This window comes from Chroicocephalus ridibundus, chromosome 1 (assembly GCF_963924245.1).
Source record: "Chroicocephalus ridibundus chromosome 1, bChrRid1.1, whole genome shotgun sequence".
NCBI classification, from domain to species: Eukaryota; Metazoa; Chordata; class Aves; order Charadriiformes; family Laridae; genus Chroicocephalus; species Chroicocephalus ridibundus.
Window position 1 is genome coordinate 168,343,383 of NC_086284.1, and position 15,327 is coordinate 168,358,709.

Here is a 15,327-nt window from a genome sequence, read left to right on the forward strand (position 1 = left end):
ATTTATGTTCCTTTTTCAAACTACTCAAATTCATTTAACATTAACATTGTTAAATTGACATTTAGCAAGCTTTGGGTTGTCTTGTTATGCGTGTGGCATTTCAGAAAGACACGTTAAGCTTCCTTCTGATAAATGAATGGCATTGGGCAGATATTTGATCAGAAATCATATGATCTGGACAACAGCAGTATTTCGCTCCCTTTTTATTTTTCTGCCAAAGACATACACTGATCTTATGCATAGCTGGTCATCATGCTCCACTTCAAAATATTTATAAACTTTTAAAACCTTTTGTTGCCATTCTTTTCTCCTTTTCTTTTTTTTTTTTTTAAGTAAGGATTTCAATTGTTTACGTTTCACTCTCTTTTTGAAAACTTATTCACAGGAAATATATGTCACTTCTTTTTTTGAATCTGGTCTTACTATTCACAGTAGGATTAATGGTAGTATTACAGCACGAAGAATCTACAGTCAGAGATGAACACTGTTTCCTTTAAATTCTCTGCATCTATTGACAAAAACAACAGTCCATGCCTAGACAGCTTATAATCTGAATGACAAGAAAGCTCTCAACAGATGAACACATAAGCAAAGAGGGTGGGTAGGCTGGCGGCGAGATGTGACAAAGGAAAGGATTTATATAGAAAGCAGTCTGAAAACCTGAGCTAGAATACAAAGCCTATGACCATACCTTGTCATTTAAAAGACTCTTTGAAAGCCAAGTGAACATTTAACTGAGAAATAAGTATTAGCTCTCTATTATGATCAGTGAAGGAAAGAGTTTTGCACCTTGCTTCCTTGCCACTAGTAGAAATATCAGGTCTGTTATCATAACGCCATTGACAGTCTCAGGGAACTACCACAAATTATGTAAATGAATAGGCATGCGAAAGAATAAGCTGTAAGAAAGAGAACATGTTGAATTATCCAAACAGCTAGCTCTGAAGGCTGAGTTTCCAATCTCTGCTCCTTCGTTTAGCGCCAACTCTTAATATGCCAAGGTTGTAAATGCATCATTTATACGGAGTCGGAACCAGGCACTCTTCTGCTGCCGTTTAAGAGGTTGAGTAGTGTTTCCACAAAGAGGTAGCATCTTTCCAGCAGTTCACTGCCACTTATCCCAAAGAAGCGGGTCCCTGCCATGACTAAAAATATCCCAGTTCTTTTCAATTCATTCGCATATTCTGCTCTCCTCACCATCATGATCCCTGGCCAGCTGCCACTTTGGGATCGAAACAGACTTCTTCAGCAACGGACTCCTCCACCCAGCAGGGTGCTCTTACTGAAAACCGAAATCAGATTGTGCCTTATGTTTCACGTATTCTCGTCACCGCCAAACAATGATGAAATTACATTTAGATGCATGTTTGAGGATAAGCAGCGACTTAAAGAGATAATGTCACTAAATGGTTCACGAATGCAGACCAAACAAATTTGGATGAATATATAAAGCAAATTACATGGTGTTAGATGGTTTTGGTGCAAAGTTCTTAGTATTTTCAGCTGTTCTGAGATCCATTTGAATCCCACATTATTACGGATAATTATTTGCATTAGAGAAGTGCCGGGGGTGGGGGCGTCCATGTATGTTCAAGGTTGCACAGTGCTGAGCAGGACTTAAACAGGTAACAAAAGAGCCTGTACCTAAATCTGTAATGTCAGTAATAGGCTGGAATAATACATCTCATTGCCGGAGTGCAGCTGGGACAAAAGAAAGCATTTGTCTTTCTACGGGTGGTGGGTTCACAGACTGGCCTCCTCGTTTCCTGCCCCATGTCTTTGCAAGTAGCCCCTCTGAAACAGAAACTCAGCACCCCTGGTGAATCTACCCAAGCTGTTGGGTAAACAAGGAATAAAGGAAAAAAATATGGAGTTAGCCAGACCTGTGAATCCTGTTAGTGCAAACAGAAATTCTCTTTGAGCTCAGCTTTTGGGCTATCATTGTTCCTCAGCAAATTCTACTCCTAAACCTGGTCACGATAGTCAAATCCATAATACGATGTTGTAGTATAGCATTAGATTGAGTCTGAAACTCTCATGGGGACAGAAATACAGCTTTCTGTGCATATGCACAACATGTACCTAAGGGAGTAGTCCACTGACAGAAAACATTGAGTTACAGTATAAACATGGTTGATTTTACTGTTTGCAAGAAAATTAAGGACACAAAAGCAAAACTAATACTACGCCGAATTATTTAGCCAACAGCGTGCACATCTGTGTTTTGGGGCCCTTCTGCTGCAAAAGCTGGTGGCAAGACTAGAAATGCTGAGAAAATGATTAAGCTTAGCTAATTTGTTTGGCTTATTAGGCAGATGGAAAAGTACTCAGCTTAGGCGCTTCTGTGTGGTAGAGAAATGAATAATTGAGGGTGTTAGTAGTGTTGAAGAAGAAGTGCAAACTGAACGCTGAGTAACTTTTGGTTACGGACAGAGGGGAGTTGGGACTGAACTTCTGGGCTATTCGCTGTCCTCGAGTCATTTTCATAAGGGCATATGGGTGGGAAGAACGCCCAGGCAGTCTTGTAGCACATATAGCTCTTTGCAGAATGCAGAGAACAACGTATTTTGGTTTGAGGCAAAACAATATATAACTGGTCTTAAAGACCTCTTCAAATTCCGAGAGCATATGTAGATGTCACGTCTTGTTTGCAGAGAGTGACGCGAGTACCAACCATCTTTTTTTTATCTGAAGATCCCAAATGCCCTTAACATGCGCATCTCATGAGCTCATTCACAACCAGCTGTCTTCAGACAATCTCCTTCTCTCTTGTGATCATGTTCCAAGTTCTGAAGACTTTTTGAAGTAAAGCCCAAAACCAAAGTTAGCTTTGGCAAAATTAGCTACTTTTTTTACTCTCATTTTCAAAAGCAGTTGAACTAAAAAAAAATATAAATCAGACCGCAAACACAATGAGCATAGAAGAAACCTGTATAGATGCTCAGAGTTCACCAAACATAAATCATGAGGCTCTATTAGAAATTTTAGGCAATCCTAACTATAGTCAGTACTGTATCAGCCACGGCAAAGATATCTGTGTGCATGAGGATGGATTTGTGTCTCCAGAACATAAATTGTTCTGTAACTCCTACCTGCCCAGCTTCAGTCCACAGGGAATTTTTAAAGGAGAAAGGTCAAATTTTGTTGGAAAATTCTTGTTTGGTGTTAAACTGAGCTAAAAAGCACTAAGGCAACTTCTGAAAGACAAATGCTACAATCATTGTCTGAAGCATTATGTGTGATTTTCCTAACACTCTCCAGAAAGCAGTATTGTTTAGAGAAGCAATGTGTAAATATTTGAGATGAACTAAAGAAATTGGGAGAGTCAGCAATACACCCATAATGGAAATCTCGTCCCATTTTTGGTTATAGGCATGAATACTGCATGTTCGGTTTCAGGTGTGTATTATTTCTGAAATACATTAATTTTGATTTTGATAATCACCATTTAAACAGTGTAAAACAGTCATCTTGCTGTAAAGCTTAATTCTTTTGATTATTGTTTTCTTACCTGTTAGCAGCCAACTTGTTTGAGATGAACCCTCCTGGAATTTGTGTGACAATGTAACCCCAGAAAAAAGAGCCGTGAATGAGTCCCACCGTCTCTGGATCCCAGTTGAATTGGGCTTTCTGTAAAGGAAACAGAAAAAAAAAGCTGTAAGATGAAGCATACTCATCGTAAGATAACCACTGTTTGGAAGTCACACAGAAGTCACCCCTTCCTCCAAATTGAGGCAGCCTCTTTGTACTGGCTGGTGTTGCTGACCTTGAAACCCCCCAGTTAAGGCAAAAGGATGTCCGATTCCCATGTGAGATTACTGCTTTTGCTCTTAGCTTTCAGTCGGGGGGATAGGAGTGGAGGGCAGCTAACACTGGACCTTCATCTTTGCCACTTGTCACTGCTCCCCCCTGGGCTGCTTAGTCCTGAAACCTTTGTTTTCAAGGCTGCTCAATGTTGTAAGAAGGACCTGATGCCTTCCAATGGACATATCCATTTCCCCAAGATTATCAAGGTTGCTTAGGTCCTTTGGGTTGATCAGCTTCCTGGTGGGGCTTATCCGTGGTTCTCCTTGTCAGGGACAAACTCTAACCATCTACCATCTGCATTAAGTGGCATGGGAGCAGAAAAGGGGAAGGGGGATGGTGTTGGGGAGGGGTAACATCTGAAGACAAGACAATCTGGAAATAAAACTAGGTAACACTAGATATCTGACTAGTTTGTCTTTTATTAAAAGTGATGCCAGTTGTAGGGATGGATTTGGATGCAGGCGGCCACCCACAGGTCACAGATGGTTCCTAGCCAAAAAATGTCTGCAGCCAAGAGAAATAGCCTACACTCCATCCTTGGATACCAAGCAGTTTCAGTTTTCCCAAGGCTCTTCCTGAATAAGGTCATTCCTGTTCCCTGATGACCCTGTTTGACATACTTTATTCAAAGGAGGCATAGACAAAGCCCAGGGCAAAACATAGAGGAAGTGAAGAAAAGGAAGGTGGATCCAAGGTGCCCCTCCTGCCCGCCATTCTGGGCGGTCGGACAGGGCCTGGCTCAGTATGAGTACACTAACGTAAGGTCAGTGCCAACTTTTCCTCCTTGAACCCTCAGTTCAAAAGAGCTGTTTTGGAGCAAAGAGAAACCATGATGTTTTTCTTCATAATCATTTATATGCTAATCACACTGCAGGGAAGGGTGGCTAAGCATCATGTGAGGAAGTAGCACAGACGTCTCTTAGATTCTGAATTAAAATTGTCACTAGAACACTACAGAAGAACGAAAACTAGAACGAAAAACTTTAACATCTCTTTTTTTCTGTATTACTTTCTGTGTGTAAAAAGAAGAACCAGTTTTCCCTGGTAGATTGATTTTTTTCCCAAACAAGCAAACTGAAAAACAGCTCATCATTTGACCTGCAGGGAGAAAGGTGGCATTAATTAGCCAGGCATGTTTTACAGAGGGCTAAAGGAGTTCCCTCCCCATCAATATGCATTCTGACAAGAGACCCACTTTCCTGAGTGAGTTACATTTCTGTAACCTAATACCTAATTTTCCAAAAATTATTTCCAGCGTAGTTCCTAGTGGAACTAGGTGGTGTTAATTTCTGAAGGCAGAAACACCATGAAACGTGGAAAAACTTCCTGTATCAGGAGGTGCTCATGCTCAAACAGAATAATTTGAGATTTGTGAGATGAGTTTGTCCAAATTTCCTCAAACTACCTCTTCTGAGCTTCCCAGCCTATGTGGGCCTTTCTCGTGCTCCAGGGTGAAGTATAGAACCAGAAAGTCACAGTGGGACCCTGGGGAGCAGGAATTAGACTGAATAAATACAAATTCAGCAGCAAGTTTAAGCAGCAGAAGCTGGTCAGAGGAGATTGCAGATGAGGAAGAACTAGAAAACTCTTCATTCACTTTGGTAAATCTTTCTAGGGTTTATTGAGTCTGTTTAGAAACACTCTTTTAACTTTTGAAATTTACTATAGACACGTTCTGCAATTTTCTTGCACCAAACATTAAAATATTTGTGAGACAAGATGATGAATAATTGCACAGCTTTTCATTCACCTCTAGCAACACGACAGAAGGTATCTGCCTCTCTGGAAGATGTGTTTTGTTTTAGGGATTGTGCTGACAAACAAAGGGAATCCATGGGCTGGCGGAAGCCTCTGTGCCCTGGGAGGGTCTGATGATGCTTTGTCCTTCTGCAGTGGCTTTCCTCCTAGACCTCAGCCCATTGGGAATCCTCAGGTAAGAGTCAATATTCCTGTGAATAATTTGTTATGACAGCATCCAAAAATAAATCAACAAGTAGAGCAATTGTAAATGAGGTTCAATTTCATAAAGTCAGTAAGGGGACTTATGATATTGCTGCCATGTACGAAGGCAGGACTGGGGAAATTAAGATATGCATTGAACCTGCAGTTCCTTGGGTGCATCGTTAAAGGTTTGTAGGCATCTGCGGAGAAATACATGCCATATGTTGCAAATTTGATAATAGCTTGGCACCTAGATCCGAATACCTCTAGACAACAACCCACACTGTCAATAACCTGTAAAAACCTCTTGCCTTGTTGCCAGTGACTACTTTAAGGTCTTGTAAGTCACCTACTGGTCTGAATAGAGTGAGTGCAGTGCTACGTACAGCAATTAATCATTGCTTCTCTAGTAACATCAGAGTGTGCTTTCTTGAGAGATAGTAAATAGTAAAAGCTTCTGCCACTACAACAAAATCTGTCTATGACTGAAAGATCAGGGACCTGAGAGACATGCAAGCCAACTCAGTTCTCATTTCTGCTGCTTACACCCTCTATGATATTGCAAACCCTCAGGTCTTACAGATTTTTAATTGGACTTAGAGACCTAAATAGGAATTAAGCACCTACACATCTATGTGAATCCACATTCACACGTCTCTGTTTTTGATCTATGTATACACAGTACTTTGATATCTGGGACTTTGATGATTTTGCAATGGGGTCTGCTCAGAGCAGCGAAAGGAAGACGTTTTCTCACCTGCAGCTCTGGTTTCCCATTAACATAGACAGTGTTATTGTTCACCATTTCCACAATGGCAACACCCAGGTTGCACCTGATTCCGAAGGAGATGCAAAAGCCCAGGCCGCTCATGATGGCAATGATGTAGCGCTTGGGCAGCCCGCAGCAGTGGCAGTCGCAGGGTGCCGGCTTGCGGGTGCTTGCCTGCACTGGCCGCCCCTCTTCTGTCAGCTCAATGTGATCCTCCTCTACGTTGGTGCCATCAATTTTCCTAAACGGGTGAAGAAAGACAAAATGAAAATGCCTTAAAATTACGCGCTCCAGTCAGCTGCTAAATCATCTCCTTGCGAGGCGTTTGTCTCTTTGGTGGTGTGATGAGTCAATGCTGGGCAGGCTGTGAAAGGTCAGCATAGACTACACGTTTTCATGAATGAACTCTGAAGTTTGTAAATCCGAGCCACCTAGCCAGACAGCTAGCTGGAAGAATGCTCACAGGCTATTCATGAGCATATTCATGGGTGCTATATTGAGCTCTGTTGTGATAAATTCTGCTGGTTGTTAGGAAAATATACATATGAAGAAATTAATCATGATTTCTAATTAGATCCACTAAGCAGAGCTGGCAGCAGGTTTCAAGAAAAGGGCAAATACAGCACAGAGCATGGTTTTGCTGAGCCCAAAACTCCCTGTGAATTTGTTTTCACCTGTGAGACAGAAATCAGGGCTATAGTGAAGAGGAGAAAAGGCTCTGGCATCAGAGCCCCTGTTTAAGATGTAAAAGGGCCAGGCCCAGACTTTCTCTGCCTGGAGAGATTTGAAGCCACATGTCCCCCCTTCTCTGAAACATCCTCTCACTACAAGTTCTTAGGTCATCGCAAGGTGAACCCCTGCAACTCCTGCTGTTGAACGTGTTGCCCTTTGTGTAAAATGCTTAATATTAAATGAGATCTGAAGGAAGACGGCAACTTCCTGGGCCGTTGATTCACCACTCCTCTGAAGCGGAGGCTGAAAGGGCTTTGCCTGGCATCAAATTTGGTGCGGCAACTGCAGGGCAGTTGGGAGGGGAGGTGGCAGGGGTGTGAGCTCTCCCGTTTACTCGGGATAGGAGCAGATGGTACCCAGCCATTTCAGCCTGCGAGAGGTTGCCCACCGGCTACGAGCTAACATGGGAGTGCAGCTCTTCCGGCTTTGTGTATCCAGCCCTTCGTTTTCCTACAAGCACCCCAGCTGAGAGATTCATATTGAACAAAATAGCACTTCCATGTAATCTGGAATTGCACGATAGCGCAATTAAAAATTAATATGCTCTCCCAATCTGATTGGAGCTATTAACACCCCGTGCTGCAGGACCAAGGAATATCTCTGGTAGAAAAGGTGAGGAGAGAAAGAACCAAACCCCTGGACTGGAGCTAACTGCTTCCTTCCCTTACATTAACTTCCCATGCATTTGTTTTAAATGCAGAATATGGGTTTTCTGACACGCTGAAACACTTAAGCACGTGGCCAGCTGTGAATACATGACTGTCCCACTGAACACTACCCATGAGCTTAAGGTTACGTGTTTATTAAAGGGAGGCCTCGATCAGCAGCTGCATTAGGAAGCCTTTCAGTTTTGGCATGGCTGTGAAGCAGTGAGCTCAGGATCCAGCCCCTTTTGTGTCTGCCATGGAGTTACTCTCAGTACTGTGAAAATACGAAGAGTTACTTAATCTAAAGGAAGCCCAGCTTGCTCTGTAAGGTGATGAAATGATTTCATTCACTCTTCTGATAAGGAGTAACTTATTTCCTTCTTTCACACATATACACAATACTTCTTTCGCAAATACACCCAGTACTGAGTGTATTTGAAATCTAATGCACTTCAGTTTTCCATATAAAAGTTGCCTATAAAGCAATGTTGACAGAGCATACATGGATGTGCCACACCTGGCTGATCTACACAGTCGTGTCTTTCGGGAGAACAGTGTTGGTTTAATCACAGCTTTCTCCAGTTGCTGTAAGTCTAATGTACTACCCACAATCTAATGGATAGTACTCTATAGTAAAGGGTTTGCAAATATAGGTGGTAAGTATGGCTTCCTGGGGTGCTTCCTGTGGACTTAAATATATCTTTCCAATATGAATTTTCACTTAAAAATCTCAGCATTTCTAGGCTTTAGAGCTACAGGCTAACTGGTGCATCATTTACTATATTATTCCTTTTTACATCAAATCGTAAAACTATTACTTCAGCTCTAGCCTTCGCAAAAATTTCCGTCAGCTCACATTTCCAAGAAACACTGGAATCAGAGTGTTTGGGACTAGAAGGGAACTCCCAGGATTATTTGATTTAATCCCTTGCTCAAAGCAGTGCTAACTGCAAAGTTAGATCATTAGCTCATTGTCAGGCTGGAGGGAAGACTTTGCCTTAACGCAAGGTAACACAGGAAATGTGATATTACTGTGGCGTTATTGAAGGTGATTGAGATCTTATGATTCACTGGCAGGGAAAGAGCATTTGTTAGTGAAATAAGAGTACAGAGACTAATGCAGTCAGGCACTTTAAAAAGAGGACACCATATATTCCATGCTCTGCGTGCTAATATAGGTAGGTGTAAACTGCATAAAATATCAAAAATAAAGACCTCAGGAAGTGAAAAGAAAATGTAATAATTAGTTTTTTAGAACTGTTGTCATCTCAAAAGAGTTATTAACAAATGAAAAGAAGTAATTTGTCTTCCTCTAACATAATCTAAGATACTGATTGAATTAAATCAAAGCACAATTTCTAAAATTTTTATACCTTTACCAGACTCTCTATTTATAAGAGAGACTTTAGACTTTAATTAGTGCATTATTTTGAGCAGATGGCAAAGATTAGGCACGTCATGCAAAGCCAAAACATCTGTTCCAATCCGGACACTTTCAGCTGGCTGTCAATTCAGATAGGCATGAAAACATCCTTCGGCTCCAAATTCACTGTTAAAAGTGGTGAGCCGGGACTAGCACTATGGGCAACAATGCCTCTGCAAAGCAATTAATTGTTTTGCTATTGTATTCAATTACTCTTTAATAAAAACAAGTTGAGGACTGATCCATGGCCCCAAATCCACACAGTATATTTCATACCCTTAAAGCTTAATGTTAACCCCTCTATAGCAGATTTGTCTTGGAGAAAACTCTTTCGCAGTAGCACTCCGAACGGAGCCAGGATGAAGCATTAACAGCGCAGACATTGACGGAGCCAGTGTCTGACCTAGCTTTTGGGCTTTATTTTATTGAACAGGTATATAATGAAGGTATGGCAACTCCATGAAAAGATGAGAAATATGTCTTCCAATTGATCCATCTATTTTGGTAGTGCCACTGAAAATTTTCACTTCTTGTACACCAATGATTTAGAAGAAAACCGCTTCAGAGCCAGGGCTCTTCTCTAATTATCTGACTAACGCAGGAGAGCATTTACCTACACGGAAAATGTTCAGTCCTTACATCAGTCTGTTTCCTTTTTTCAGCAAACATACCACATTTGGCAAGTAAGAAGAGCTAAGCTATTTGAAGAGATCTGCGTCCATGATCTGTGCCCAAATGTCATAATAACTGTATGCAAATTTTCTTTATTGAATGACATTGCTCTGGCATACACAGAATTTTGGAAGAACGAAAGAAATTTCAAAAATTCCTATCAGTAATAAATAAAATCCCTAAAACATATACACGTTCAGCAATCTGTATTTATGGGATTCTAGCATAGGAATTAGTTATTTCTTTAAATGACAAAGTGCGTGGACTAAAATCATACCATTTCATTTAATTTGATGAGAAACACATAGATTTCACAATAACGGGCAAATGTTAATACCTGCCATGTGTTAGAACACATTCTAGAATGACTTTTAAGGGATAACACAGTCTTTCACGGGCAGCTGCAGCACAACCATAACACAATGTTCAAACCTCACGCCTAGAAATCCAGCATCAGTCATCACATGGAGCAATTACTGCTGATCCTGGCGTAACTTCAGAAACCTACTCACTAACTATTGAAAAATAGCATTTATCCAAAAGCAGATACAATATTCTGAGATCTCATTTACTCTCTAGGGATTTGCCCAGGTGATAATTTTCCATACCAAACCCTGCAATTGACACATTGGTAGAAAATCCCAGTACAGACGGGCAAACCCTTTTAAGTTGCTCCATGCGTGGGACCTCTCTGGCTGGTTCCTGTGTGGCATTTGCATGAAACTCGTGGCATGTCTCCAACATATGTGCCGTGGGACCACATCCCACAGGTGCTGTGCTCCCAGGCTGCAGGGCAGCCTTGCAGTTTCTCCTCAGCATCGCCTCAATCTGCTGGAGGGATGCCCCTCAGGTGGCTGTAGCCCAGCCCTGCACATGTGTATCGTGCCCTTGCACTAGCACCGCTGAGCAAGGGACCTCGCACGACTCACAAACCAGTTTAGTCTGGGCACCCCGCAGTGTGATCACAGTGCTCACGGGCTGCGGTGCACTAAACTCTCTGTACTTGTGTGCACAGGGAAAATTTAAGAGGACTAAGGCCATGATCCAGCACAGGCGGAAGAGCCCTGCCCAATGCAAGGATACATCTCCCAGCTTCACGTTGCAGTTTTTAGTGGTTTAGGCTGTATAATTCACCAAGGGACATCTGCAGCAGCCAGGGCTACACCTATGGGAGCCCAGACCTACATACAGCAGCTGGGTGACGTGGCCCGTATGACTTTTCACATTAACCGTGACATTATTGAGTTGTATACCCACTTAGTCACTTCCCACTACACCAGTAAGCCCACCGTTGCCATTAGCTGGTCCAAGACTCCTGAAATCCTCAGAGTAGGCGGAGCCTGAGATTTTACTTTAGTTCATTAATTTTTCTTTCACTACACTAAGTTCACAGAAGGCCCAAAGTGTTTGTGCACACCAAGAAGCTCTGCAGGAAAAGATTTCTTTTCTGGGAAACTTAAAAGGCTTGAGGAGCTCCAGCTCTGATATCCATTCACCCAAACCTTGAATTCTCTAATATTTTTTTTGCTGCCCTGCCGTATTTAACTAATCAAGAACAAACCAAATTTTGTGTAGAAAATAATTTTGTACAAAATATCTAAAACATTTTCTAAAACACCTTCCAAGATCTCACAAATGAAACTGTTGGCAACAGCCTAGAGAGAGGACACCTCTCGAGTCTCACTGGTTCAGTCCCCCTTGCCTCCCTTCCAGGATCCAGCTACCCTAAAGTAACCTCCCATGAGCAGACTCTTGTTTTGCAGCACCCACAAAATAATTTGAGGTTGCTACACAGCTGTGAGGAGGCAGTAAGTCGCTTTATGCTGCTCGTGCTTTAGCACTTGAACTTGTTTGTGGATAATTGCTATGGGGCAGCCGGTATCCGGCAGCTGGTCTTGCCGGACACTGGCTTCTGGATCTGCTCTGTTGTTTGCAAGACAGATGAAATGTGGTAGGAAGGCATAGACTCGTCATATTTACCAAAGCTAAAAAGTATTTTTCTACACACTTTGCTAGTTTTGATCCCATGTCGACGCGCAGCAGCCAGTGAAATCACACTTGGAGACCTAATCTAGAATGCGCATTAATATAATTAATCAGCTCTCAAATGCTAGAAGATAAACCAAATTCTTTGCTGATTTACACCATATTAAAACCAGTTGGATTGGATGAAGAGCAAAGTCGAGGTTGCAGCTGGTACATATACATATGTTCCATCATGTAAAAGTAGAAGTGTATGCTTTCTCTTGTAGGCTGAGCTGTAGGGAATGAAGTTCAAGTTAAAAACATGCATGTTTCATTCCCTACAGAAACCTTCAAATATGACTGCATATTTCCTAAGAGACTGCTCAACTTGCAGCAGTTCTTACTTAGATCTGATTGCAGACAGAGTAAAAAAGCTTTTATTGTTTGGATTATTTCCTCCACTGGCTAATGGATCTAAAAGGCACTGGTACGCATACGTTTAAAACAGAAAATAATTAAGTCCAGCAAACTTTCTTGTGTCTCAACTCAGATTTGATTTGGTTTGATTCAGTAGCAATGTTGCTGAAGTTGGATGCCGGTACTGGATACACAGTACCAACTGTGTAAGAGCCAGCATGACATCCTTGGTAACTGGCTACGAGGAGAGTAATCTGGATAATTTAAGGTTTGCATACTGTTTCCACATAGCAAACCCAGTGTACTGCCACATCATACACTCATTAAATACAAACCCCACGTGTATTTGGTCAAATTGGCCAGCAGAGCCCACAACAAAGAGAATTTATGATTTGAATAAATGACTTCATGTTTTAAAAGAAAAACTGAATCCCTGGAATTACTGTAGAGTATCCTAATAGTAAAAAAAGCAAAACGTCAGACTTCATCCATAACACTGTAAATGAAGAAAAGTTAGGTTGAAACTGGGGAACACAGGTAATCCATTCACATGGTATAGAAATTGTGTAACGGCAATCTACCAGTGTATATCAGTAACTTCTTTAAAAGTATATGTGCTTATTTTCTTGTATATACATGCTGTAGTATGATACAAATAAAATATTATACATTTCCTTGTGATCAAAGGCATGTTCAGATGTGCCAAGAACTGTATCTCGACTCGAAATAGCATTCCCAAAAAAAGGTAATGGGACGGATAAAAAGCAAATACAATTCAATCACTAAAAATCCATTTGATTAAAATGTGGTCCTGATCCGTACAAAGATTTGAAACGCTTAATATCAAGCACACAAGAAATGCCACTGGACCCTCATGATTACACAAATATGATTACACAAATAAGTGTTGTCAGTGGCCATTACTAATAGAAATAATCTTCCATTTAAATAAGAAATCTCTTTCACTTTATGAAACTGGCCATTTGTTGCATCATATTTTCATTCATCAAAAAATGAAAATCTTTCAGTTTGTTTCTTCATGAACTGTCAGATTAAGATAAAAATCCATAATCTTTTCTCTTTTTGCTGGCAAACAGCTGCTTTTCCTGTTTCTTTTTCTAATTTGTTAGTCTCAGTAAACACACACGTACACATCTCTACTTAGTGCATTTTCTTTTACTGATTTGGAACAAGATTTTCATAAAAGCCTCTGTAATTTAGGAACATTAAATCTAATTTCAAGAGTGGCATCATTTGGGAGCGTTAATTCCCATTAAATCATCGGGTTTTCTCATGCAAGCTAAGCCACAGAATTATTCACATTTAATTATTTGAAAGTTTTTTAATTAAAACACATTTTCATGCTCTTTGTAATATTAGAACACTCCTTTATAACTTATTTTTACCCATTTTCTGTTTAATATAAATATTCTACCATCTATAGTCATACACTGTTGTAACAGTGCTCCTTTTACATCTTCTCTCTTGCAGCAAGGTGTCTCTCACTGTTTGAACTCAGAGATTAATTTTGCAGCTCTAAATTCTGTTGTATGTTTCTACCTTTTTCTCTCCTTCATTTCTCCTTAATAAAGTGAACCAATGGACCTGTCTGGGAATTTTCTGTAGGACTTTACCTTCTCAGATTCCCCAGCGAGTCACTAAGGGTGTTCTTCACCTCTTCCTTTCCTGAGTTAAAAAATCTTTCCTTCAGGGAACCAAACACTTTGAAAGGCATTTTGTCTTTCTTCTTCAGTAAATCGCTTACGTTAACAAGCATCCACTTCTGCTGTCATATTTCCCGATGCCAGACTCGGGAGCCTCCGCCGGTCCTCTCAGTGACCTCTGCAATAGCAACCAGTTGCTCAAGAAAGAAGCATGGAAGGAAAAAAAAAAAAAACAAAAGCAAAAATAATAATAAGGTGTAAAAAAAAAATCAAACCAAATCTTCCAAAGCCAGAAAGTCAGTTGGGAAAAAGCTCTGGAGTGAAACCCCGTCGGAAGCACTCAGGGACTCGGTGGTGCACTTGCAGCAGCTCTGCCGCGCATCCGTGCGGGGTCGGGTACCTGTGCGGGGGCAGCGAGTCCGCAGGCTGCGGCCGGGCAGCTGGAGATGCTGCCGAGGGCTGGAGTCCCTGGCTGGGCAGGACACGGCTGCTGCTGGCTCCACGGGCGAACCTCAGTCAGTCTGGCTGGCCGGGGCTCATCCTCAGTGCCTGCCTCCCTCCTTCCTTCCCTCCCCTGCCGCTTTCACGCCGAGATCCTGTGCAAGGTGGTGCTATAGTAACGGACACAATACCTGTCCTCAAGCCACTCCGGTTTGTTAATAAGACCTCATCTATGGCCAGGGCAAGAAGTTTATTAAACATTTACGAGGCCTTTCTGCGGGGAGGGGATTATTGCAAGCTACAGTTCCCATTCGCTACGTGCCCCCCGCAATGCACCCACTGGTTTGAACCTGGAGCCACCTTCCCCAGCCTGGTCATTTATTATTGATGTTCCTTGGCCATCGGGCAGACAGACACAGAGATGCATTGGTGCGATGCTGTTTGACTAAACAGTGAAAGACAGGCTTTAAACTAAATGCATTGCATTTTTGAAACACAAAGTGGCCGAAAGAGGTGAACCAGTCCAACTCAAGGTGACTTCGTGATGACAACACACATTTCCTAGCATGGCAGAAAGTATTTAATGAAAACGCTTGTGAAAATGCAGCTGGCCAGCACGCTCGTCAAGCCTGAATGTTGGCTGGAGTCAAATGAAGAAATTCTGCTTTTGGCAAGGCCTCAGTTATTGGGTTCGGGTTATGGACGACAAGAAAAAAAAATAAATAATAGAACATCCATTTCATATTGGTTTTGGGCTCCTGTCAGCCCTTGCCCATCCCCTGACTGGAGGGGAAGACAGAAATCTTCAGGTTAGAAAAATGGAGAGGTTTGTGTTTGCCATGTTCCCCT

At 41.7% G+C, this 15,327-nt stretch overlaps 1 protein-coding gene across 1 annotated transcript in view; it reads right to left on the minus strand.

Annotated features, from left to right (window-relative positions):
• SLC17A8 (solute carrier family 17 member 8) overlaps positions 1-14,123 on the minus strand; it is a 28,954-nt gene extending 14,831 nt beyond the window's left edge. Inside the window, exons 1-3 of the mRNA XM_063323910.1 lie at positions 14,008-14,123; positions 6,506-6,758; positions 3,512-3,630 (exon numbers count right to left, since the gene is read on the minus strand). Coding sequence (XP_063179980.1) covers positions 3,512-3,630; positions 6,506-6,758; positions 14,008-14,108 — 473 coding nt within the window. The 5' untranslated portion in view covers positions 14,109-14,123. The remainder of the gene's footprint in view (positions 1-3,511; positions 3,631-6,505; positions 6,759-14,007) is intronic.
• Positions 14,124-15,327: the final 1,204 nt, after the last annotated feature.